This window comes from Sminthopsis crassicaudata, chromosome 3, assembly GCF_048593235.1.
Source record: "Sminthopsis crassicaudata isolate SCR6 chromosome 3, ASM4859323v1, whole genome shotgun sequence".
NCBI lineage: Eukaryota > Metazoa > Chordata > Mammalia > Dasyuromorphia > Dasyuridae > Sminthopsis > Sminthopsis crassicaudata.
In genome coordinates, this window is record NC_133619.1 from 495,549,176 (window position 1) to 495,575,856 (window position 26,681).

Genomic DNA, 26,681 nt, shown 5'->3' on the forward strand with positions numbered 1-26,681 from the left:
GTTTTTTGGTGGTGGTGGTTTTTTGGGGTTTTTTTGTTTTTTGTTTTTTTGCTGAGGCAACTGGGGTTAAATGACTTGCCCAAGGTCACATAGCTAGGAAATATTAAGTGTCTGAGGTCACATTTGAACTCAGGTCCTCCTGACTTCAGGACTGGTGTTCTATCCACTGTACCCCCAGGTGACCAATGGTTAAGACTATCAGTGATGTTTTACTCTATTTGTAGAACTGTTGTCTCAAAATAGTTTGATGTTTCACTAAAGAAACCAAAATGGGTTAACTATGATTAACTATAGAAAAGTGTAATCATAGTTATTTAGAGTTTGGGTTTTTTTGTTTTTTTTAAATAGTCATATGCGCCAAGATATTTGGAATATGAGAAAAGCAAAGGAAACAAAAAATTCTGTTTATGGTACTGAGGCCTATGGGACTCAGTTTCCACTTTTAAAAAATGGAGGGGGTTGATTTAGAAGGCCTCTGAAGGTAGGGTACCAAGTTTGGCTTTTGACAATGAAATTCTTGTTAGCAAAGCATCAAACTGACAAATTGATGATACTAATATCAGAGTCTTTGCTTACTCTGTCCATGCGATTGCGATGACGAATTTCTAGCTGCTCTTTAGCCTTTTGGAATCGAGCATGTTCATTGTCATCTGCCGAGGTCTCGAAATACACATCAACATCATTGGTTGGCAGAGGAGTTGGAGGAACTGAAAGAAAATTAGAAGAAAGGTTTTGGAATCAAGACATAGAGCTAAAATGGTGTGCTCCTCTCCTATTGGAAGAAATGGAGGCTTGGAACCTGCAAATTGACTTAGGTTGTCTTATGTTATGCTAAGGAGTACAGAATTTCTATTGTCTGCCAGGACTTCACTTTGCTATATTGCAATAAGCAATTTTCTACACAGAAATGTTAGTCAACTATACCAGATCAAATTTAATGATATATCAACCACCTAGATTATCTTCAGCAATAGCAAATCTTCAGTTCATGAGTGCAAGGGAAAGGACTTACTCTATCCTTTTTCAGAATTTCTTGTAATCTTAACTATTAGCCACTTTTCAAATTCTTCTATTCTTCACAACTAGTCAATCTGAACCAAGATGGATCTAAAGAATAAACCTGACATTTAAAAGAAACCAACTTTGATTTATGAACATATATTTGATTTTAAATTATTCAAAGCTGAATGTTCTAGTTTCATTTCTCTTTCTATTCTCCACCTTTATATATGCTTTTTCTCAATTCTTTACCTCCTTTATAGGACAGCAAGGCATTAAAAAAAAAAAAAAGAAAAAAGAAAGGAAAAGGAAAAGAAAAGGGAAAGAGAAGAGGAGAGAAGGGGAGGAAAGGGGGAAGAAAAAGAGGATGGAAAGAGAAAGGAAAGGTGATATGTATAAAGGCCAAGTTGTGTTTTTGTTTCACAGGTTCTATGAGGACCTAAAAAGAACTAACTTTAAAATTAAGTTATATATTTCTGAAAAGCATATGTTAAACCTAATATTTACTAGGAGCATGGAAAACTAAGCTGTCATACTGAACTAAGACAGGAAACACTGACTCTAAGTTACATTTGAATTTATGAACATACATTTAGTTAACATTTCCTGGCCATTAAATAGGAAAAAATTTATTTAAAAATGAAAATATTCTTCACTATATAAACATCTAGACCCAGGAAAGTAGTTATCTTGCACAGCTGATTCTGCCAACATGATAAGAAAAAAGATTAAAAGATTGATGAAACAAATCCATTTGTCCAAACTTTTAAGACAATATTTATGGAAGTTCTTGTCAAACCATTTCCTTGGTGATTTCATAGGTTAGTCAGAATAGCCCTTGACATGCCAACATAGTTTAAAAAAAAAAAACAAAAACAAAAAACTACCACAACTGTGTAATGCATACAACTTTAAATGAAAGACAAATGTCAAAAACCTATAAAATGATGTCTTCACAAAACCCCTGTGACTATTTCCCTTCCTCAGCTATTATAAGATTAAAGCCGTTAAGTGACATGCACTAATTATTCCAAAATGCACAAATTTGACATGCTATTGCCAAAGGGTTTTTGTACATTACTAGGCCAAATCTTTTAAAATACTTTTTTCATTCATTATAATACTGTTGAAGATTATTTGACTCAAATAGTAAAAAACACGCATAACTTTTGGATGAGAATAAGTAATCCATTATTCTTCTAAAGATGAGTATGATAAAAATAGAATATGGCAATCACATAATATATATCAATTTAACTAGAGATATGTAGAATATCTTCCAACTCTTGTTAGTCAAGTTTAAATTAGGAATCTTAACATAAAGCAGAATTTTATGTACTAATAGGTGAACAAAATAGAAAGTACCTCACAGAGGCATTCTAATCCAACCCTTCCTTTTACAGGTGAGGAAACAGACAACTTAGAGCATTTAAGTGACTTCCTCCAAGTCCCACTCATTTAGTTAAGTGACAGTAAAGAAAATGTAAACTGCTGCTTCTACCAACCATTCCCTGGTTTGATTATAAAGGCTTTACAACTAATATTATTGGAGAAAGGAAACCCAAATGTGATTCTTAAATCTGACTTAGTTGACATTCACCAAATAATGCTTCTGAGACTCACTTTTCTAAGCTACAAATGACGATATTAAGACATACCTCATACGATTGTTAGGGAAAACCAAATCAGAAGTTTAAAAAAAAAAAAAAAAAAAAAAAAAAAAAAAAAGGTTTTAACACTCAGAGAATGCTTTGGAGCTTACAAAACATTTTCCTCACAATTGTGGAAAGAAGTTTACACAATTATTATCCATAGCATATAAATAAGGGAAGATTCAAAGGCAACTTGGCCATATTTACACAAATAGTCGATACAATTTAAATCCAAGAGGACTCTTCTAGTAGCTCTAAGTGCAGTGTCATATATTAGAATACATCTTTCTATATATAAAAGTAGGGTGTGATCAGAAGGTACAGTTAGGTTACTGTGAAATTTACTTTTCTTCCATCTAAATTCAACCTGCTGAAAATAGGTCTTTTCCATCTATAAATGACACCCCCACATACAATCACACCCCCAAACCCAAAGACACAACACAATAGGCATAATTTGCCTGTAAAGGGGATATTAATTTTGTGAATTAAATAATTTTCACAAGAGTCCTGGACAGGTATCACTACCACTATTTTAGGCAACATATATAATTTAATGAGTTCTTACTATCTAATTCCAGATTCTTTAAATCTAAGCAGAAACTAAAGACAAGTTTCTGGTTATTTGCATAATCAGGTTTTTACTGACCATTTTTAAAAGCAAAGGGAAAAAAATAATGAATAAAGTAAATAAATTAGTGAATAAATGAATTGTAACTACTGATCATAAATAATGGATCTCTACATCTAAGCATGCACCTGCTTCTGGAAGAACATACATACATTTTACAGTGTAGTCTAACTTTCATATAAGTCCCAGCTGGAAATAACTTCTTAACATCAAAGTCTCCAAAGCTATCAGGTGTATGCCTACTTGCCAACTGTCAGTTATTTAAAATAGACACACACACACACACACACACACACACCCCAAATGTATGAAGCTAAAAGGGAAAAAAATAAATTTTAAGCATAAGCTAAACTCAAAGCCCCCACAAATGCAAAGTGAAAGTATTAAATTAAGAAGATATTTTTAAAACCTTATTGGCAGATTTTTATTCTGATTCTTGTTTACAACATGACTAATGTGAAAATATGCTTAATATCATTATATGTGAATAACCTATATCAGATTATCTGCCATATTGGGAAGGGGAGGGAGATGGAAAAATAATATGGAACTCATTATCTTATAAAGGTGAAATGTTGAAAACTATCTTTATATGTAATTAGGAAAAAAATACTATTAAGAAATTATGTGGAGGGTGAGGTAGGAAAATGTGTTTTGGTTAGAACATATCAAAAAGGAGAATGAAATAAATTCAAGAACAAATTCCAAGATCAAGTAGTAACTAATCATTCTAATAAACTGCAGAATGCAGAGAACGGCCTTGAATGTGTTCCAAGAATATTAATAAGAACGGCAAAATAAGGAAGAAATCTTAACAAAAGAACATGTTACTTAAACAGCCAGGGAAAGGGAAGGCAATCTTCTTACTCCTATCTAAAAAAGGCCCAGGTTCATCATCCTGGATACCCTGAAGACGTCATTATATTAACATCTTAGTTGTACAGGGGATTCTTCCTATTGTACATGCCAAGAACCACAGGAACCTAGTAATACTGACATCTAAAATATAAGCATGAGCAGTGATACCTCAAACACTGGCATGTCCTGATTTCACAGTTTTCCAAGCTAGTATCTTAGTTTCCAGGCACATTCCAACCAATGAAGGAACCAAAACAACCAAATCCTGGGTCAGCGATCCAAAATGCTAAAAACAAATCTCCAGACGGCTAGAGCCAAACCAGGAAATAGCCATATATCACCAACACCAGCAGCAGACAAAAGAATGAGTTCTTGCAACTGTCAAAAGGAAAAGTGAAACCTAAAATCTAGGAAGCACAGAAATGAAAAAGCAAAAACAAATAGAAAACAACTGCAAACATCAGCAAGAGTCAGCAGCAAGGCACACTACACAGATGTGGTCACAGGGACTGGCCAGAAAAGGGACAGAACACCGGACAGGACAGGGGCTTGCTGCCCAGAGCCAGCCTGAGGCAGGACTTACTCATCGTTTTACACACAGCCATACAATAGTCCTCAGACTCAAAATTGTTCCTGTTGCCTCCGCAGCCGCCATATATAAAGCGCACGCATTTTCCCTTGGAGAGGTCGAAGTACCAGCGGGGCATCACGGCCCGGCAGGGCCCTGTCATCGCTTCCTGGGAGCAGACAGCTGTGTGGAGATGGGTTAGAGTGTCAGCAGGGAAGAGGCAGCAGCTTCAAATGCTTTTAACATGCTATAGACCAGCAGCCTTTAGGTAAGGTCAATGTTGTAGAGGTTATGCAACATCCAGGAAGCATCAAAACTGGAAAACCAGTCCCAAGTACAAGCTACCTGACTGCTCACAACCTCCAAGGGATCTTAATTTAAAAAGGTAAGCAACTATCAAGAAAATGCAAGTTAAAAGTCATTTGCACTGTATGATGCCTAATGACAATATCATGAATAGATGACAAATGGAGCTATCTGAAATGTGCAACTAGAGGCCTGGAATCTTCCAAAGCTCTACCTCCTAAATATAGACACTTGACTATGGCCTATGCTTGTCTTTATTTTTCAGCTCTACAATGGATTCTTAACATGCAACTTTCTCTAATTTCAGGAAATTACCTTTATCTCTTCAGTATGCTATTATTAAACCTGTTAGATAATTTTTACCTAAGAGATTAAAATTTTTTGCCCTGATTCAGTTACATACAGATAAAATAATTTTTTAATCAATATTTCTAACTATGAAATGCTGTTCTGGACAGTAACAGCAATCTACACTTTGGAGAAAAGAGAAGTGAAAGGGACTTTACGACATATATATAATATAATATAGATGGATATGAATAAATGTGTCTGAATATATGTATGTGTGTATATATAAACATTATTTATATTTATGTATATATGTGTGTATACAGATACATAGAGGAAGGACAGAGAAAGGGACTTTCTACTTGGGTCAAGATCTCATTAGCATATTTAACATATGTTTAACATATAGATTAATGTAGACTACCATGCCTTTCATTTCCTAGTAAAAGGAGGCGAGCAGTCTTTAAAAAACAAACAAACAAACAAACAAACAAAAAAAAAAAAAAACCCTAAACATTCCAACTGATGGTAAGGCTTTAAATATGCCTATATCTCATTCTATAATTATATCAAAAGAAAACTGCTTATGATTCAATCTAGTATCTCTCTCACAACTTGTATTTGCTGCTAAGGGCACCTTGCCAAGAAAACTGCCTACCAACTGTCAAAATGGGACTATCAATGCTCCTTGACAATTCATTTCACTTTTTGTGCAATACAAACACTATTCTTTAATTTCTGACTTACAGAGTGATTAAAATTGAAGTACTAACAATAATAGGATTCAATTATATGTGAATTGAAAAGTCATAGTCTTCCCCACAGACAAGCCAGGAATTACCTTTAACATCATGAGTTATTTCCTTCTCAGAGAGAGTCCCATCACTGCTAGGTTCAGTTGGAGTCTCTTCAACATAGCCATCTACTTTGTAGTTGTTATCATAGTAATAATCACGATCTTCTACCACTTCTTCTTCTTCCTCCTCTTCCTCCTCCTCCTCTTCTTCTTCATCCCCTTCCTCTTCCTCATCTTCCACAGCTGCTTCTGTGAAATCTTCTATATCTGCCTCAGTAGGAAATTCACTGGAAGATCAAAATTAGAAATGAGGATTATTTTAATCCTACATACACAAATTCTAAGCTACCAAATAATTCTTAGCACTCACACACAAGTTTTCCTATAAAGGTTTCAATTGTCAAAACATAGTGATATGGCTTGGAATAGTCTAAACATTAATTATTAGTAAGGTTCTCCATGACTGATTCTGAGAAATTATTTTAATTAGCTACTTCAGGATGAAATGAAGTGTGCTTCCATATTCTCCTTCCAGAAGATTTCCCCTTCTAAAAGTGACATGGAGCCCCTTGTGTTTACTAACAAAACATAATTTTTTTCTAAACTCAGAAAAATATTACCTTTTATAAACGCCATAGTCTTCATCTTCTTCTTCATCTTCATCCGCATCCTCATCTTCATCTTCCTCTTTTGAGGAAATGGATTCAACTATTTTTGTTTGAGGGCAGCACACATACTCAGTGCCATGAAACTGGTCGAGCCCACATGGTAGTAACATGCCATAACTATACAAGGTCATTCCCTGAGACATACATGCCTAGAAGAGAAACAGAGATCAGTATAGTGAATAGACTTTACTGTGAATTTAGTTCAAATATTTCCCTTTTCTACCATAGCACTTACCTACAGAAATACCCTTTCAAGAGGGGGGGGAGGGGGAAAGAAAGTCACTATCTAAAATTGGAGAGAATCAGAGCATCCTGGAGATATATCATCTAAATCCAACCTTGTTCTTTGATTCTGTTTTTTATGCAAACAAGAAAAATGATAACTGAAGAAGCAAGAGAAGCTTGTTTAAGGTCACAACACAATTTAAGGGCAGAGTAAAAATTTAAATTCAAATTGCCTAAAAAAATACAAGACTCTTTCCTTTATACCAGCTTCTATGAATTTCCTGAAACATATAAAAATTCATGTTACTCTGAACAGGTTAACACTGAAGTACTTATCTAACATTAAAATAAAAGTTCTATTCCTATCACCAAAAAGGAAACCTATATGTCAATCATTTAGAGAGATTCACAAACTTTGTTGTAATTTGCTATGGGGCAACTGTGAAAAATCAGATTTTTTCATTTACTTAAGCAAAACAGAAACAAAAATACGAAGATTTCCATTGCTATTTATACAAATAGTCTAACATACTGGTTGTTAGTGGCTATTACTTGTCAGTAAGCCAATGTGCATTTATTAAGGACCTAATATTTTTAGGCACTAAAAACTCATCTTTAAACTTGAAAAACCTATCAATCACAGATCTAGTATATGCACAGCTATATCATCAATGACAAACTGTTCACAAAGATTACTAATTTTCCACTAGTTTTTTTATTAGAACACTCATATCTCAACTGTGATAAAATTAGCTCTTCTCTAGCAACACAATGATCTAAGACAATTCCAAAAGACATGTGACAGAAAATGCCATCCACATTCAGAGGAAAACAAAAAAAAAAAGCATACTAATTTCACTTTATTTGTTTTTTTTCCCTTTCTTGTGGTTTTCCCCTATTGCTCTGATTCTTTTTATATAACATGACTAATATAGAAAGTTTAATAGGATCATAGTGCAATCTTACAAGACTGAATATTGAAAACTATCTTTACATATAATTGAAAAATTTTTAATATTGTTAAATGCAAAAAACAAATTCATAAAGACAAAATAATGAGTCAAATAAAGTACAAGCTAAATATTCATAATTCTTATTTGCACTTAGCCTTCTTTTTTTTCTTTTACCTCTTTTGTCACAGCATGCCAGTGCTGGTGATACTCGCACACATCAGTTTTCTCTTTATGGAAAAATTGACACCTCTCTGGGACCAGTAGAACATCACTTACAAATTCACCCACTTAAAAAAAAAAAAAAAAAGTTTATCAGAGGCAAATTTGGTTTTCAGATTTGTTGAATAAAATAATCTACCAAGCAAGCACAAATATTTAAGGCTATTTATAGAAATAATGACAACTCTACTTTTGCAATTCATTTGAAAATTACTTTACACTCCCATGGCCACCCCAAAAATAAACTGGTTTCAAGTGACTTTGCTGGTCTAGCAAAATTTAGGTCTCAAACAACATCTCACACCAAATAACCCTGATAACCTCCAAATGGATACAGAAACCAAATATAAAAGGCCACATCATAAGTTAATTGGAGGAACAAGAAAAGGGACACTTTTTTGTTACCAGATAAAGAATTTTCTTGGACAAACATGTGGGAGGAGAAGATCAAAAGAAACAAAATGAACAATTTTGATTATAGAAAAACTAATACATTTTGCGCAAACAAGATTAATAGAGCTAGAACCAAAAAGAAAATGGTGAAATGAGGGGTAAAACTTTGTAGCAATTTACTTTGATAAAGAATTGGTACTCAACAAATACAGAATTAAGCCATTCCACAATAAATAAATGGTTGAAGGATAAACAGATATTTCTCAAAGGGCAAGTCATCAACAACAATATATAAAAAAAAAAAAAAAAAACTCCAAATTACTGAATAAGAAAAAATGAAAATTACAAATTCTATCTCACATCCATCAGACTGCCAAATGCCAAAAGGACAAAAAAGGAAAAGGGCAAATGCTGGAGTGAATAAAGAAATGTTACATTTTTGGCACTCTTTGTGGAGCTGTGAATTAATACAGCCATTAAAGAAAAAAATGTTTAGAATTGTATGCAAAAAAATTCACTGATCTGGGAATGCCCTTTGACCTAATGATATCACCATTAGGCACATGTTCAAGAAACATCAAGGAAAAAGGAAAAGAATCAATATGTAACTAATACATTGTGATAGTCCTTTTTTCCCTAATAGACAAATGAAACTAAAGCTCTGCTTAAAAACTAGGCAATGGCAGAACAAATCTTGTTACATAAATATAACAATATTTTATTGTAGAATAAAAATGACAAGGAATAGATCAGAGAAATCTGGGAAAACTAGTATAAGTCATACAAAGTAAGACATCAGAACATATATAATTGGCACCAATATTGTAAATAAAACCAATCTAAAATACTTAAGAACTTGAGAACAGAAATAGTGATGATGCCAAAAGAAGCAAGAAATACTGTTTATTCAGTGAAGTATTTTTTAAATGCACGTAAGAGAATAAGGTTCCAAGGGAAACAAACAGCTGGTACTAATACGCCAAATTTAGTAATACTCTTTAAAAAATCTGTAGTAAGACAATTTCATAAACATATTACTTTTTTTTGTATGAAGAAAAAAATGAATACTTATTTATGAACTTCAGAATAAGAAACAAGAATAATTTTGCTACATTCTTATGTGCTAACATAATTCTTGTAAAGACAACAATAAAGGGTACAGTGATGGGAAGCTGGCTTACAAAAAAGATAGGATAAAAATAAATTAAAGAGTCCAACCAATCCAGTTAGATCTAAAATTATGGTCAAATCTGTCAATTATTTTCAAAGTTTAAGTTCACAAACTTTATTAAAAAAAGAACTGCTGGGAAGATGCAGATGAACATGTTTTCTGGAAAATAGAATCTTTTTTGTTTTTACATTTATTACTTCATCCTGCCACTTCCATTCAACAAGAATATATTCTCTTTCCTTTCCAACTACCCCTTGAAAAATAAAGAAAAGAGTTACAAATATCATTTTCCCATCTAGGGCTGTAAACAGTTTAACCTTTAAATAATGTTAGGTTTTGGCCTTTTACCTTTCTGTGTTTCTCTTTACAATACAGTTGTTTGAAAATAAAATTTTATTTATTTCTGGCTTTTTGAATAGAAATAACTGAAAGCTCCTTACTTCACTGAAGACCCATCTCCTTCCCTGAAAGATGATGCTGAGTATCTCTGGGTGGTTGGTCTTGGTTGTGTAAACCTAGGTCCTTTGTCTTCCAGAATATGATTGATATTTTAAAATTATTTTTTTTTTGGGGGGAAGGGCAGCTTGTAATACTTTTTTCTTAAGATGATAGTTCTGAACTACGATGTTCCTTAGGGCTTTCCCTCATAAGATCTCTTTCTGGAGGTGATCAATGGATTCTTGCAATGACTATTTTGCCCTGAGGTCCAAGTATATAGGAAAATGTTCCTGGATGATCTCTTGAAGAATGTGTTCTAGGTTTTTTTGTTTGTTTGTTTGTTTTATGTTTTTTTGGTTGTTACCTTCACAAAGACCAATAATTTTTAAATTGTCTCTCCTTGGATCTATTTTCCAGGCCAGCTGTTTTTCTAATGAGGTATTTTGCATTTTCTTCCATTTTTTCATTCTTTTTAGTTTGACTGAGTCTTGATGTCTCAATAGTTTCCATTTGCCTCGTTCCAGTTTTTAGCATATGATTTTCTTCAATTAGCTTTTCTATCTTTTTTTTTCCATTTGATTAATTCTACTTTTCTTCAGTAGATTTTTTTTCATTTGACCAATTATATTTTTAAAGAGACTGTTTTCCTTTCCCAGGCTATTGACTATCTCTTACATATACCTTTTATTTCTTTTTTCATTTTTCTTCTACCTCTCTTATTTGCCTTTTAAAATCTTTCAAAAGCACTTACAAGTTCTTTGAGGTTGAGTCCAATTCATATAATCCTTTGAGATTTCCCATGTAGGCATTTTTACTCATCAAGTTGGTGATCTGGTCTTCTCTATCACCATAGTAGCTTTCTATGGTTAAGATTCTTTTCTTGCTAATTTTCTTTCTTTCTTTCCCCCTATTTTGTTACTTTTAAGGTTGAGCTCTGTAGACAGTGGCCTAGCAGCCCTTTTTGTAGTGGCAAGGAACTAGAAACTGAGTGGACGCCAATCAACTGGAGAATGGCTAAATAAATTGTGGTATATGAATGTAATGGAATATTATTGTTCTGTAAAAAACGACCAACAGGCTGATTTCAGAAAGGCCTGGAAAGACTTACATGAACTGATGCTGAATGAAATGAGCAGGACCAGGAGATTGTTGTATACTTCAACAACAATACTATATGATGATCAATTCTGATGGATGTGGCTCTCTTCAACAATGGGATGAACCAAATCAGTTCCGTTTGTTCAATAATGAAGAGAACTAGCTATACCCAGAGAGAGAACCATGGGAACAGAGTATGGAACACAACATGGCATTCTCTCTCTCTGTTATTTGCTTAAATTTTGTTTCCTTTCTCAGTTTTTCTTTTTCTTCCTTCTTGATCTGATTTTTCTTGTGCATCAAGATAAGTGGATAAATATGTATACATATATTGGATTTAACATGTATTTCAACATATTTAACATGCATTAGACTACCTGCTAGCTAGGGGAGGGAGTGGGGGGAAACAGAAGAAAATTTGGAATGAAAGATTATACAAGGGTCAGTGTTGGGAAAATTATGCTTTTGCATGCTTTGTAAATAAAAAGCCTTAATAAAATTTTAAAAACAAAAACAAAACAAAACAACTGTGCATATCCTTTGTCCAACAGTACCACTACTGAGTCTTAAATCCCAAAGAGACCATAAAACATGGTCTCCATGAGCAAAAATGTTTGTAGCAGCTCTTTTTATGGTGGCAAAGAATTGGAAAATGAGTAGATGCTCATCAATTGGAGAATGAATAAGTTATGATATATGAAAATAATGGAATATTATTGTTACATAAAAAATGATGAACAGATTGATTTTAGAAAGGCCTGGAAAGATTCACATGAACTGATGCTGAATGAAACAAGCAAAACCAGAAATACATTGTACACAAGAACAGCAAGATTGTGCAATAATCAACTATGATAGACTTGGACCTTCTCAGAGGTACAGTGAACCAAGGCAATCCCAATGAACTATGAAGACTGAATATAAATCAACACATGCTATATTCAAAGTAAAATATAGCCCTTGTAAAAAAAAGTAGTCAAAATAAATTTTCATCTTGGCTAAGTCATGCTTATCATGCTTCATCAGAGGTGCTCTGGAATCTGGGCTTGTCACTGCAATAACCAGAGTTCTACATTTCAAAATTGTTTTTCTATAAAAAGTTGGTGGATTAAATTGGAAACAGGGTTTTTAATGCTCTCTTGGTGAAGATATGAACTAGGAAGAGCCATTCTGGAAAGCAATTTAGAACTATGCCACTAAAGCTATTAAATTCTACATATAGGATGGCTAGATGGCATAGAGCATCCGTCCAGGTGTCAGGAGGACCCAAGTTCAAATCTTAACTTCGGACACTTAACACTTATTAGGCCTAATTATTAGCTGTGTGACCTTGGACAAGTCACTTAACCTCAACTGCCTCTCAAAAAGAAATTTTACATACCCTTTAATTCTGTAGTAACTGTTTTTGTTTTTACTACAAAGAGATGAAAAAAAAGGAGAAAGAATTCAAAATTTACAAACACATTTACAGTAGTCCTTTTTGGAAAGAATTAAATATTTGAGAATGGCTAAATGAGTTATAGTACATAAAGGTGACATAATAGTATTGTACTATAAGAAATGTGATGGGGAATAGCTTCAGAAAAATTTAGAATGCTGCAACTGATTCAAAGTGAACTAAGCAGAAACAGGAGGACAATTTACTGCATAACTTTAAAAACCAGTAACTCTGAATGATACAATGATCAACCACAATTCTAAAGGACTCATATGAAAAAACATGCAATCCATCTGCAGATAAAGAGCTGATGGATCAAAGTGTAGACTGAAGCAACATTGGGAAGAGGACATGGCTAATAGGGTAATTTTTTTTTCACCACTATATTTGTACTAAGTTATTTTAGGCTAATTTTTAAATAATCTATGGTTATTAATTAAAAATTTGTTCTTCTGATTCTGTTCACCTCATTCTAAGTTCGTGTGAGCCCTCCAAAGTTTCCCTTAAACTGTTTTATGCCAGTGATATTCCATTATAATTATAAACCACAATTTCTTTAGCGACTACCCAAGTTCCTTGTATTTTGAAATTTTATTTTTGTCAATACAAAAAACTTATGTATATATGGATCCTTTTAGGTTAAATATCTATTGATGGTATTGATTGATCAAAGAGTATGATCATTTTAATAAATTTTTTTCACATTGCTTTGCAAAAATGCTTGTCTGACCATCAGTTCATCTCTTCAACAAGAATACTGGTATGCCTATTTTCCCATAGCCCTTCTAACATTTGTTATGATATTAAAAATTAAAATTTTTACAAGGCAAGTAGGGGATGCAATGGATAAAGTGCTGAATCTTGCCAGAGTCCCTTTTATCAGTTTTTTCAACTATACAAAATAGGGAGAATGTGGTTTTTTTTTTAATTTTATTTATAATTTTTTTGACATTATATATGCATGAGTAATTTTTTTTTTTTAAGAATATTATCCCTTGTATTCATTTTCCAAATTATCCCCTCCCTCCCTCCCTCTATTCCCTCCCCTTGATGACAGGCAATCCCATATATTTTACATGTGTTACAATATAACCTAGATACAATATATGTGTATAAATACCATTTTCTTGTTGCACATTAAGTATTAGATTCCAAAGGTATAAGTAACCTGGGTAGATAGACAGTAGTTCTAACAGTTTACATTTACTTCGCAGTGTTCCTTCTCTGGGTGTAGTTATTTCTGTCCATCATTGATCAACTGGAAGTGAGTTGGATCTTCTTTATGTTGAAGATATCCACTTCCATCAGAATACATCTTCATACAACATTGAAGTGTACAGCGATCTTCTGGTTCTATTCATTTCACTCAGCATAGATGTAAGTCTCTCCAAGCCTCTCTGTATTCGTCCTGCTGGTCATTTTTTACAGAGGAATAATATTCCATAACATTCATATACCATAATTTACCCAACCATTCTCCAATTGATGGACATCCATTTATCTTCCAGTTTCTGGCCACCACGAAAAGAGCTGCCACAAACATTTTGGCACATACAGGTCCCTTTCCCAATAGGGAGAATTTGTGAGGATCAAATGAAATGTTATTTTTTAAAGCTTAACAGACAGTACCTGGAACATAGTCGGCATTACATAAATGATTATCAGCAAATCTGCCACAATGACTTTTTCTAGTTAATTTTTTTTCCTTCTCCTTCCTCTAATTTAAATCTATAATATTCCTTTTTCAGTGAATGGTACACGACGAATAGATACAGATGGATTTTCCATTTATGATATCTTTTACCCTAAACTTTACTATTTCCTTGGAAGGTACAACAATCTTTCCATTCTCCTATCTTCTTAATTTCCTCCCCTCTTCATCTCTCAATCTACAAATATAAATTCAAGCTGCATCCTTCAACATTACTTATGATCTTTGTTCACCAAATGTGATGGTCTGTTTGACTCAATAATCTTTCTGCTACATTTTATACCATTGATCATATGTCTTCCTCCTGGATATTCTTTCTCTCTTTGATTCTTCATCCTAGACAACTTTATCCATTCTCCCTAGCTGATAAATGTCTACAAATCATTGCCCCTAACTAAGGAAGAGTTGTAAAATTCTCCATTCTTGGTTTCCTCTCTATGGACTCTTTATCTCCACTGAGCCTTCAAGGAGCTGCCAAAATGATTTTCCTAAAATTTAAGTCCAAAGATATAATTTCTTTACACTCAAGAAACTCCAAGTAGAATTCTATTTACTCTATGATTAAATATTTTTTCATCCTTATCTTTTTATTTTATGTTTTTGCATGAGTTCTACAGCATACACAATTATTATTTATTAATTATACACCTGTACAACTGAACTAAGTGCATGTGTTCATAAATAGATATTAGTGAATGTGGAATTTTTAAAAAACTGAGTGGAGTATGTAATCAAAAAAAATCTGGCAACTGCTGAAAAAACTAAGTAGCTTATTCCTCAGGGTCACATGACCAGGCTATGTCTGAGGCAAGGCAGGATTTGAACATAGGTGGTCTTTACTCCAAAGTTAGCTTTCAATTCATTATTCTGTGCTGTTTCTCAGTAATATCATTGTAAAAATTAAATACTCAATTCTACTTACATACCAATCAACTTATAATAATTTACTGATTCAATTTAGAGCTGATTTGTGAAGTTTAAGAGATATTTAAATGACAGAATCAGAAAAACAATGAAAACTTAACTAAAATAAATCCATTTCCATAATCAGTCTTAATTATATAAAGGAGTGAGTTACCAAATTTTTGTTTACTTTTGTTGAATGCTTACTCTGAATAGTCTATGAAAAAGTAAGACTTACCAGATAGAATTGTTTTAAGCTTTGTGGAAAGTTTTATGATAGGATGAATTTATAATTTTGTAAGCCACAAAGTTTAATGTGTGTATATATATATATATATATATATATATATATATATATATATATATATATATATATATATATATATATTATATTTATATATTTTTAATTAGGACCCTGGTTCTAATTGGCAAAGAAATAATAGCTATGTTTAAAAGTAAAAAATCACAGGATAAAAGCTGCAAAATGCTTTATTCATAGATCAATATAAAGCTAACATTTGCTTTGCATTTCAGTATAACAAAGTGAACCACATGAAAGAGTGACATAAATGTCTAAAGGATTATAATTTATACTAGAAACATAAGAGTTACAATTTATATTGACTTTTCACTTTTCAATCATGAAGATTGTATTAACAATCTTCATGGTGCATAGTAATGGTTAACTGGAATCTGGAGATTTTCTCTTTTGATGGTTGCTAAAATTCTTTTCCATGACAAAAGAGTGTCTCCTACTCGCCTAATATTTCCCATTTTTCATCTGATACTAAATCCCAAGGAAGTGGAAATAAGAAGTCTTATTGCTGACTATCACAGTTTCAAAGTATCCAATTTACTAAAAAAATCAGTCTAGCTCCCCAAAGGAATGAAGAAATTTCTATCTTTCTTGGGAATATGCACTGGGCTTCAGTTTTGAAATGGCCTTCATTTGAGATGTAATTCTCACTAATAAATATTTACATTCTATAAAAATGAACTGGGCCTCAAGGATAAAATTTCCTATGGTATAGTAAAGTTAAGTTTCACAGAACATTTTCAAATGGTTCAATCACCTCCTCCAATAAGAATAAAATATTTAATTTATTGATTAGCTGTCCTAAAGACACCAAATTATAGTTGTTAAAAATTGTACTTCACTACTTCAAGGATCAGTTTTGAGAGACTTTAAAAATTAATCATCCCAAAAGACAGATGAAGCTACACTTTTTCAAGAGATCTATAAACCAATTCAGAAGCATTTATTTATTAGACAATCATAAAGGTCTATATTACACATGTATTCAATTCCACTTTCCTAGCCAATAAATCAATGTATCTCCAACTTCCATTATTCTGTTATTTTTTACTAAGATAATTCAACGGAAAATGATTACTGGTGATGTGGGAAATAATAACAGTTATTACTATTAAGTACTATTAAACTGTCTACTGGACACTTTTACCAAAGTGTATTTTAGAATTCTTTCAGGGATCATGAGTAGAAAAGAGGAAAAAAAGCTTACACAATACTTAAGATTACTATATTTTAGCCACATCAGTTATCAATAACCTTTAAATCATTTTCAAGCTTGATAATCAAGGCAATATTTCAAGAAGTCTAATGCTAGCAAAAATCAATACTATAAAAAGCTGAAGTAAACAATTTGTGGCACACAAATTGATTGTAAGAGGTACTGCCTATTAAGTAAAGCTTTTGTCCATCCTCATCTTTCTTGACCACTTTTCCTTTATTCTTTTTCTATCAAGATATTTGAGTTTTTCAGGAACAATCACAGTCATTGCTAAGTCACTGACAGGTTAGTCCAACAAGTAGTTTAAATACCATGGATAAATTCATTTTTATGCAAAAAAACACAATAAACAAAAACCAAAAACTTTTTCTAAGGACTAATTAATACACATAATGTATACCAAGTACCAAGGAGTGGATATAAAAATGATTAAAATATTTTATCACTGTCTTCAATGAACTTTTAATTCACAAATATGATACATAAATTGCAAACTGAAAAATAAACAATACAAAGTACAATGTGAATAAAATGTCATAAAGTTCATATGAGAAAAAGATGACCCAAAGATACAAAGGTTAAAAAAAAAAAAAGGAAAAAGGAAAAACTGATACTAATAAGCTTTGATGGCTCATTAGAAAAATAAGTAGGCCCTATTCCCTGTTAGTTTCTATTAAGTAACACTATTTTTTCGAGGAATACAAAAAACCTGTGGTTAGAAGTCATTAATGTAAAGACAAGGAGTCTGACTTGTACTTAGTACCTAGGTAGTACTAGCTACTATACTGAGACTAGTTGAGGAACCTTTCCCAGTGTCAGAAGTAATCTACTCCCTCATTCAAGGGAATAGACAAATGATAACTTATTCTTACCCTGAGATTTCAAAAACTTCACCCGGAAGATGTACTAAAGAAATCCCTCATAATTATTAGTTATTTGAAATCTTAAGAGTAGTCATTGTTTCCCTAGGTAACTTCACTAACATTTCTAATGCAAAAAACAAGGAACAAATGTTGCTTTGAGGAGGAAAACTCAAGGAAGGAAACAGTGGGTGAATGACAGTATTTAGAAATAGAGGGGACCTTAGAAATCACTGATAAACCTATCCCCTCCTCATTTTCAGATGAAAAAAGAAAGGCTTAAAGAGATGAATGAAAATCTAAAAGGAACAAGCAGAGCAGATATAAAGGATAAAAAACAGGAAAGGGTATTTTTGCCAGCAATTCAGATTTGCTGACACCCATATCCTCCATGCCTTGAATTAGAAGTGGATAGACCAGCTATAAAAGCACTTAGTACTCCCACTTCTTTCTTATTGTCTCTCCTAGAGTTGCTAAAGATCTGTTGATTAAAAGCCTGAAACAACCAACCAGTCAGCACACTACCAGACTCTACCATTTTCCCCAAACTAAGTTCATGGGGGTCTGGAATGATTGCTCAAATTACTACCCTTTAGAAAGTTTTAACCACTGACAATATTCAAGGTCTAAACAAGTTAAATGTCTAGTATCTTGTTTAATGATCAAAAAGCAAACATTTGGGATGCCTATTTCTAAAACACAAAAATGCATTTTATGCATTTTTTTGACTGGCAGCATCACTATTTGGGCTAAGTATTGCTTGAAAATTCCGTCATTTCAGGGCAGCTAGTTGGTTTAGTGGATAGAGCAAGTAGCCCTGAAGTCAGGAGGACATGCATTCCAGTCTGAACTCAGACATATAACACTTCCTTGCTGTGTGTCAAGTCACTTAACCCCAATTGCCTCAGCAAAAAAATATAGAAAAAAAGAAAGAAGAGAAAAAAAAAGAAGAAAAGAAAAGAAAAGAAAAGAAAAGAAAAGAAAAGAAAAGAAAAGAAAAGAAAAGAAAAGAAAAGAAAAGAAAAGAAAAGAAAAGAAAAGAAAAGTAAAGAAAAGAAAAGAAAAGAAAAGAAAAGAAAAAAGAAAAAATCTGCCATATCTGAAATAGACAATAAATTATCTCTTAATAGGGTAGTCTCAAATATTGCTATTGCCTAATATTTCATAAGGCAGCCTGGCATCAGCTTAGCTGTTCTTTAGTTGATACTGTCTGAGTCCTTACTCCACACCTTACCATCTTAATACTCTCTAGTTTGCAGTCTATTGAAATAATCACTAAGAACTCAGGGTTATCTCCAATGGACAAACTGTTGGATAATGATTCTAGAGGAGTGGGACTTTTAACAATTTGAAAAACAAGTGACAGCAGCATTTGGCAAATGGTTTGAGAAAGCAAAATGTTTTGTGGTATGTGTTTGCATGCAAACCTCTCTTTCAAGGTAATTATCACAAACATAACCAAGTGCGAATATCAAGACATATTATGTAGTAGTATCAAATTTTCTGAAAAATCATATTAGTTTTCACCCATCAGAGACAATTGTTCAAATTAGAAATTTGTGCAAAAATTGTAAATGTTATTAGTATATTAACTAGTATATAAATATTTATACAAAATCGGCTTTTTAGGTGTGGCTCTTCTAAAACTCTGAAGATGATGCTGTTCTAATTAAATGCAGAGAAACTTGTTGGGAATTAATGAAAACTTAGATCTATATCTTCTTTGATCACGGGTATGATGGGAGTATATCCAGAGAGCAAACAACCTAAAGCCTTTAAATGAATGTTAACCATAAAAATGATGCATTTCAACTAATTATCAAAACACTTACAAACGTTTTCCCTTTCCTTCCCCATTCAATAAGCATTAAATAAAACAAAATGCTACTTATATTTGTTGAATCTCTGTTTTCCTGTTATGGAAAAATGATTTTCACTACTCCTCAATATTGTTAACTTCCAAAACAAATTATAAACATGGTAAAGTAGAAAATGGTATACAACTGAGCAATTGAAGCAATAATGCTATTCTTCTATAAACAAGCTTGGTTAAAAAAAAAAAAAAAAAACTTAACCATTTCAAAAAGTCACAAGTACCTTGACAAATCTTAAAGCTACAGTATTTTACATAGGGCAGACAATACTTTTTAGTGACTTCTGCCCTCTAAGGCAGATATATCTCTTTTTTCTATACATAAAACACATATCAGAATGTTGATCTGACCAAAGAAGAAAATCTATATACATGACACTTCAAGAGATCAGTCACAAGTCTGAGGCACAATCAGATTGTTTTAAGGACAACATGGCTAATTAGTTCCACAAAAAAGGAAAAATATATTTGTTTTAACTGGAAAGGGAAACTTACAATTACTCTGGGCAAAGGAAGTCAGACACCAAGATCTGCCAAGCAACAAAGGCTGTACCTCTCCTTTCCCCTACTGCTCCCATTCCCCTTTGGGCCAAGAAAAGATAAACTCAAAGAATAGGACAAACACTCCCCCCCTTCCAAAAAATGCTCACCTATACATTTGTAGGGAATAACAATATGAGACCGAGGCTTGCACTGCTTCTTGCCTTTCTTGCACCAGTTGTCAATAACAACGTGTTTGTTTGCTTCCATCACATTAGTGATCTCAAGTTCTGGATACATCTATCAAGAGACAGGAGGAAGAGAAACCATCAAACAAACTATCCTTGAAGATTGATATTCAGAACATGCAAATCTAGATCAAGTTGCTATAGAAATAGAACCTTTCTACCTTTTTTCAATATGCTCTAAAGTTTTGTACCACAAATCCCTACTCATGTAGAAGGTAATGTAGATACAAAAACTAAGAATGTAGTAATCTCTGCTCTACATGGAAAATTTATACCCAATGGGATAAACAACAGTTGCATAAGTTAAGCATATGTGGAACAAGTATGAAGATAAAAAATACAAGATAATTGGGGAGATGGCAATCACAATTTCAAAGATGAAGAAAAAGTTAGTATAGAAAGTGGTACTTGAAATATGTATTGAAAAAGGAGCAGTAAGATACTAATTTGGGAGAGAGTTTATTAATAACTAAGGACTACTTTTTGGCAAAGCAACACTAGACAACATTCAATTGCATTAGGCAGGCACAAAGACAAATAACCTCTGTAAAGACATCTGGCATTAGGTGAAAAAACACCAAAAAGAATCACACTCCTCCTACTCCCCACACACATTTCCAAACATAATCCAAAAAAATCTTAAATTTTTATTCTATTACATTTTTTTTAAATATGAGGAACTGTAATATCCTAAATTGAAAGAACTTTAAATTTAGGTCATACTAGTATAGCTCCTTATTTCATATTTCTCCACAAGTTAATCCTTGTAAGATATTATACCACCCAGGGTTGCATACACATATATAAATTAGCATCTCTCAAATTATTTGCCTTTATGGTAGAATTTAGATCAGTGGTCCTCAAACTTTTTAAATAGGGGGCCAGTTCACTGTCTCTCAGACTATTGGAGGGCCAGACTATAGTAAAAACAAAAACTCACACTCTGTCTCCGGCCCTCAGCCCATTTGCCAGAGGGCATCTAGCCTGCAGGCCATAGTTTGAGAACCCCTGATTTAGATGATTGTTTCATTAGATAAAATTGTTCCATTAACATTTCTAAGGTAGGTACAATGAAAACACACACACCTTGAATCATTTTCTAGGCCAACAAATGAGATTTTTTGGCTTAGATGCTACTTTTGCCCTCAACTTTAGGCATTGAGACAATAAATTGGAAGTCTTTAACCACCACTATTTGTTACTCCACACAAAAATGTGGACTTTCTGGAAACCATGCCATCTTTAGACTATAAAACATTTGGAGTGAAAATTAGTCTAATAGCTAAAGTGAGTTCCTATCCACCTTCACCATGGGATAAACTACAAAAGTACCACTCCTTAAATCAAATTTTTAAAGTACATAGCTAAAATTCCCATTAAATCTTAATAATGAGCCCATTAATAAAGAGCTATAGTGAGATTTAAGTGAGCAGTAATGAGCTACTTAAAACCTATGTCTATGCAACCCAAATTGTAGTAAAGAAAATAAATGAACAAAAAATTCTAACATCTTACCTCCTGACAATACTGAAGAACTTCCTCTCTTGTTCCAAAACAGGTCTTCGTTCCTGATGGGTCTGGTTCCCATTTCCCAGTTTGAATGTTGACGTGCATGTTCAACTTTCCACAAAACATTGCAATCTGAGGCTCAGCTACAGCAAATCCTGTTCCTGCATTTGCTGCAAGTGCCTGTAAAGAAAAATAGTTGAATTTACTTTTATTTTCATCTTTTTTGAATATGTCTACCACTTAGTGTCACAAAGGTGACCCGTGATTCTGGAAGACTATAACACCAGAGTATAGCTCTGGCAGGTTTTACCATGTTGGAAAGGCTTCAGATATGACTCTAGCAACAGCAATATGCTGCCAAACAGTAAACTTAGCTAAGGAAAGAATTTTTTCATCATTATGATTGGCAACAAAGGATAAATAATTTGGCTATGGCAACCCATAAAAAGGAAAAAACAGTACTGAATCACTGTGGGATCTCTTCAGTTTTCACAATGATAATGATTTAATGGCAGAAAAAGGAGCAGAGTGAAATAGAAATACACCATTTTAAAAACTCTCTACTGGCTCTCTAAATAAGGTCTTTGCCCAATGATCAATGAATCAAACTATGATTGAAACTGAACAATCTAGAGAAGAGGCCTCTGCTATGTTGGGCACAATCTACCAAAAAAGCCTTCCTAGCTGTATGACTCTGGGCAAGTCACTTAACTCCACTTGCCTCATCAAAAAAACAACCCCCCCCCAAAAAAAAACCCCTACCTACCAAAAAAGAAATGTTCTGATCAGTGGAAGGAATATCTACAAAGGGATTACAATCTGTTGCATTATCTATAGGTAAAGCAAATCAAACCTAGTTACATCAATTCAACATTGAATTCCGCTAATATAACCTTCATACTGACCCAAAATCAGACTAATCTTTGTAGTTTGTAAGCTTCAAGGTGAATTTTTCAGAAACATTTAACCCAAAATCCTTTCTTTGGAGGAAAGAAGCAAGGGATAACATAAAAATGTCTGCAAAAGTAATTTGATCATTTGAAGCCTATAAACAATCTACTTAAAAAGAACTCTTAAAATCCAAGTTGTTATAAATTCACTTTACTATCAAGAAGTTTCATGTAAAAATAAACATAATATTCTGAAAATATTTTCTTAAATAGCAATACCTTAACAGGTGGACAGAACAAAAAGCTAAGAAAACAGTGTGGATATTTTAATAAGATTCTTGTAAACTAGTGCAACTAATCAACTCTGACCCCTTTACATTGTTAGTAATAGCAAAATAACGAAGGCTATAAACTTTATGTCAACAATAGTCCAAATTTATTCCAAATTTAATTCTTTTTTCAAAGCAAGAAAAAAATTGTTAGGTCAAACTGGACAGGATCTTATACAATTTTTGTTTCTGCACTTTCTTACAAAACACATACAGAAAACTTCTGTATGGTCAGGAAAAATAAATTTGGTCTGAAATCTGAGAAGCAAAAAGGCTATAACTTATTCTATAATAAGGAAAGAGACCACTGCTACAAATGATCTCTTTGATAAGATAAGGGTATTTATATCCAATTTTAAAATACATAGTTAGTATTTTTCCTTTTGTCACATATTTGTCTTCCTATTTTTGTATTGAATGAAATTAAAATTAGTTCATATCCATGAATTAACGAAACAATTTTCAGGAGTAATAGGCATCTCAGAAACAAGTCACAAAAGTTGAACACATTAAAAACTTGCCACTATCCACAGGAAAGAATTATAGTTTTAAAGGAGAATAATACTTTTGCAACCTTCATATCAAGAATGTCATAATCTGAAACAACTTATGCTTTCATTGTGAAAATATATAAAACAACTGACAAGATTAGGCTTCTGAGATATAAAGACATGCAAAGTAAAGCTACTTCAGAAATCTAAACTCCTATTTGTTATGCCACAGTTCTCAGGTTTCCATAATTATCCTGACCCAGTCCTGACTCAGTTTCCCTGTTTCTCCGTCCTGCAAAATCTCCCCTCCTCCCTCTTTATCAGAATACTTGATAAGGATAAAAGATCTTATGTTTTAGAATATCAGGATGCCTCCCCCAATTATGTCATCTCATCTCCTGTGACTCACCCTACCCTGTCAGAGTCCAGTTCCCACTCTCAGCACCCTGACTCCACCCCTGCCTCAGTTTACCCCCTGCATCTGAGCCACAAGTATGTATGTCCTTGAAAACTCACATTGTGTTGTGGGCTGGATTCTTGGAGACAATAGTCTCATTCAACCCTGGGACCAGAATAAGGATCCATTTGATCCCACTATAACTCTCCATTTAACAAATTATTAAATACTCTCTAATCTCTATCTTGCTCAGTTTCTCCCACATTACATATTCATCTAAACATAGACTCTGATGATTCACTTCAAATAAGACGACAATGAACACTGAAAGAATAAACTAGATCCAAATTAATGGAATGCTAAAAAATGATCTACATATGCAAATCTAAATAAAATATCCCTCTAATCTGAATCCACCTTCTTTATCTAGCCTCTTAAGTATTTTTAAGGAAAAATCTTGATAAATTTTGTGTTGGTTGATTTTGCTAATTTTTTTTTCCTTCCATAAAAAAATTATTTGTTACAAGTAATAATTAACTGGAAGAACAAAGAAGAGACACAACACAAAATCTGAGCAGGGTTGGTTTTTTTAAATTTACAAAAATATATTTTAAAAAACAAAATTTCAAAGTTCCATACTAATACTCCACTTCAATAAGAGAGTTCCTTGAATTCTAATCAAGCAAAGCAAGAGATCTGATCAAGAGTTACCATTAAGATTCAAAGACTCAAAGTATAGACCTAACAAAAGATTGTCCATTAAGGGAACAGTTTAACTAAATTATATTAAGGCTTACTGTTGCCACAAAATTGACTACTAGGTGATAGGATACTTTCCTGTTTATATGGTTTATAATTAGTCCTGAAGATTCACCTTGAAGAAAGGCAAAGAATTTTACAGATTTCAATAAAGCAACACATTTCACAGGACAACTTCAGTTGAGCTTAAATAAAACCACTATCATTGAATCAGACCACCATAACCAAATTTGTGATAAAGGAAGAAATATTAGAAAAACTCTATAAAGGATGACAGGATCCTCTGAAATAAGTCAATAGGTTTATACTAATATAGTGATGTAATAGGACTCTTTGGTCCCCTGATCTTTGTGGGGGTTCTGGGTCAGAAAACCCTGAATCTTCTGGTTTTGGACCACCCCCCCCACCCCCACCCCACCCCCACCACCCCCCGACACATACCCCTAATTCACCTGGAGATCACTCTTTAATTTCTAGCCTAGGAAACTCCTAAAATAATCACCATCCTTAATTCACCTGGAGATTACTCTTCAGGCCACCACCCTTCATCCTTTAATTCATCCAGAAATCGATCCCTAGCCCCCAGCTACAGAAGACAAAATTTTAAACTCTGTTCCTCAATTCCCTGCTACTTTCCGAATCAGGATCTTAGCCTGCTAAGAGAACTCTCAGTGTCAATAAATCCTCTTTTTGTCAGCCTTAACTTAGAGATGAGGACTTCGAATTCTTTCGAAAAACCTAGGACACTGGCCTGTGAACCCCCAAATGCTGTTACGGTATCTCATTCCTCAATAATAGTTTATTTTATTATTTTAATTTGATGATGAATGTAGAAAAGGAAAATTTAGTTTAGGAATAAGAAATGCTTGCCTATTACTAAGAAACCTCAAATCTTTACAATTTAAGCATGAAGATACTGAAGTTGTAAGTACCAATAATATCACAAAATACTTATTCTCAAAGCAGCAATCACTTCAAAATGAGCTGTCTATGAGGAGTCAGATCAAACTGTTTAGAGACAAAAGGTCATAATGAGTACAAAATTAGAAAAAAGATAAAGAGGCACTATGCTATTAAAGAAGTTTCAGCCAGAGTTAAATATATATTGTTCAATATGAAAAATGAAACCAAAGCAATTTTAAGTAGTGCAAGACCTATAAAGGGGTCAAAAGAGATTAAACTATTCCACAGAAGTGGAGAAACATGGCAGGCTAAGCTAACTTTCTTTTCCGAAACATGGGAATTTAGGAAAAGAACTTTAAACAATATCACCTCAATAGATAGAAGTTGAGATGAAAATGACCTTGCACAAAGCTTAGTGTTAGATCTGACTTTCCCAAGAGTGATCCTAGATCAAAGTGGAAGAACAATAAATAGCAATGGCAACTATCTAGTGAATGAAGTGAACAGTGAAAGCTATCTCACAAATTCTGAAAATTGAGTGGAGGTCAGCTGTGCCCCAGGCCCAAGTTTCTTTCTCCAGAGATCATATGTGGTTTACAAATAAAGGGACATATAGCCCTTTTCTTTGTGAGACTAAGTTAGTGCTACCTTGGCATTAAAATTCCCATATGAGGTAATTAATAATCCTAAAGATGTGATTGGGTTAGAAGTTTTTCCCAGTTTGTGATTTAGAATATGAGGTCATTTGGCCTGATTAATTAGAGCAAAGGTTCAACCTATAGGGAGTATTACTCCAGATTCTATATAGTCATTGTTTACTATAACTTGCCTCTTCTTGTCTGACTACTTGTTGGGAGGGAGAAGCCCTTTCTCGAGAGATCTTAATAAAACTCCTTTCTGCTTCTACCTTGAGAATCTCCTGCATTTATTTGAATCATTGTTCCTTGTCCCACACACTAATGATGTATCAACATTCATCTACCTAGTCTCAAATGTCAGTGAAATGATCACATCTGAACTTTAAGAGCTCAGTACTCAATTTCAAACGTAAAAAAGTACACTTAAAAAATTATGAAGTCACCAAGAGGCACTGTA

At 33.3% G+C, this 26,681-nt stretch overlaps 1 protein-coding gene across 4 annotated transcripts in view; it reads right to left on the minus strand.

Moving 5' to 3' along the window:
• The window catches only part of APLP2 (amyloid beta precursor like protein 2), a 101,419-nt gene that overhangs the window by 15,884 nt on the left and 58,854 nt on the right, over positions 1 to 26,681 (minus strand). For all 4 annotated transcript variants that reach the window (XM_074303796.1, XM_074303798.1, XM_074303797.1 and 1 more), the window contains exons 2-8: positions 21,824 to 21,997; positions 20,231 to 20,360; positions 8,119 to 8,231; positions 6,719 to 6,915; positions 6,144 to 6,385; positions 4,724 to 4,891; positions 577 to 707 (exon numbers count right to left, since the gene is read on the minus strand). In XM_074303796.1, the coding sequence (XP_074159897.1) occupies positions 577 to 707; positions 4,724 to 4,891; positions 6,144 to 6,385; positions 6,719 to 6,915; positions 8,119 to 8,231; positions 20,231 to 20,360; positions 21,824 to 21,997 (1,155 nt within the window). The remainder of the gene's footprint in view (positions 1 to 576; positions 708 to 4,723; positions 4,892 to 6,143; positions 6,386 to 6,718; positions 6,916 to 8,118; positions 8,232 to 20,230; positions 20,361 to 21,823; positions 21,998 to 26,681) is intronic.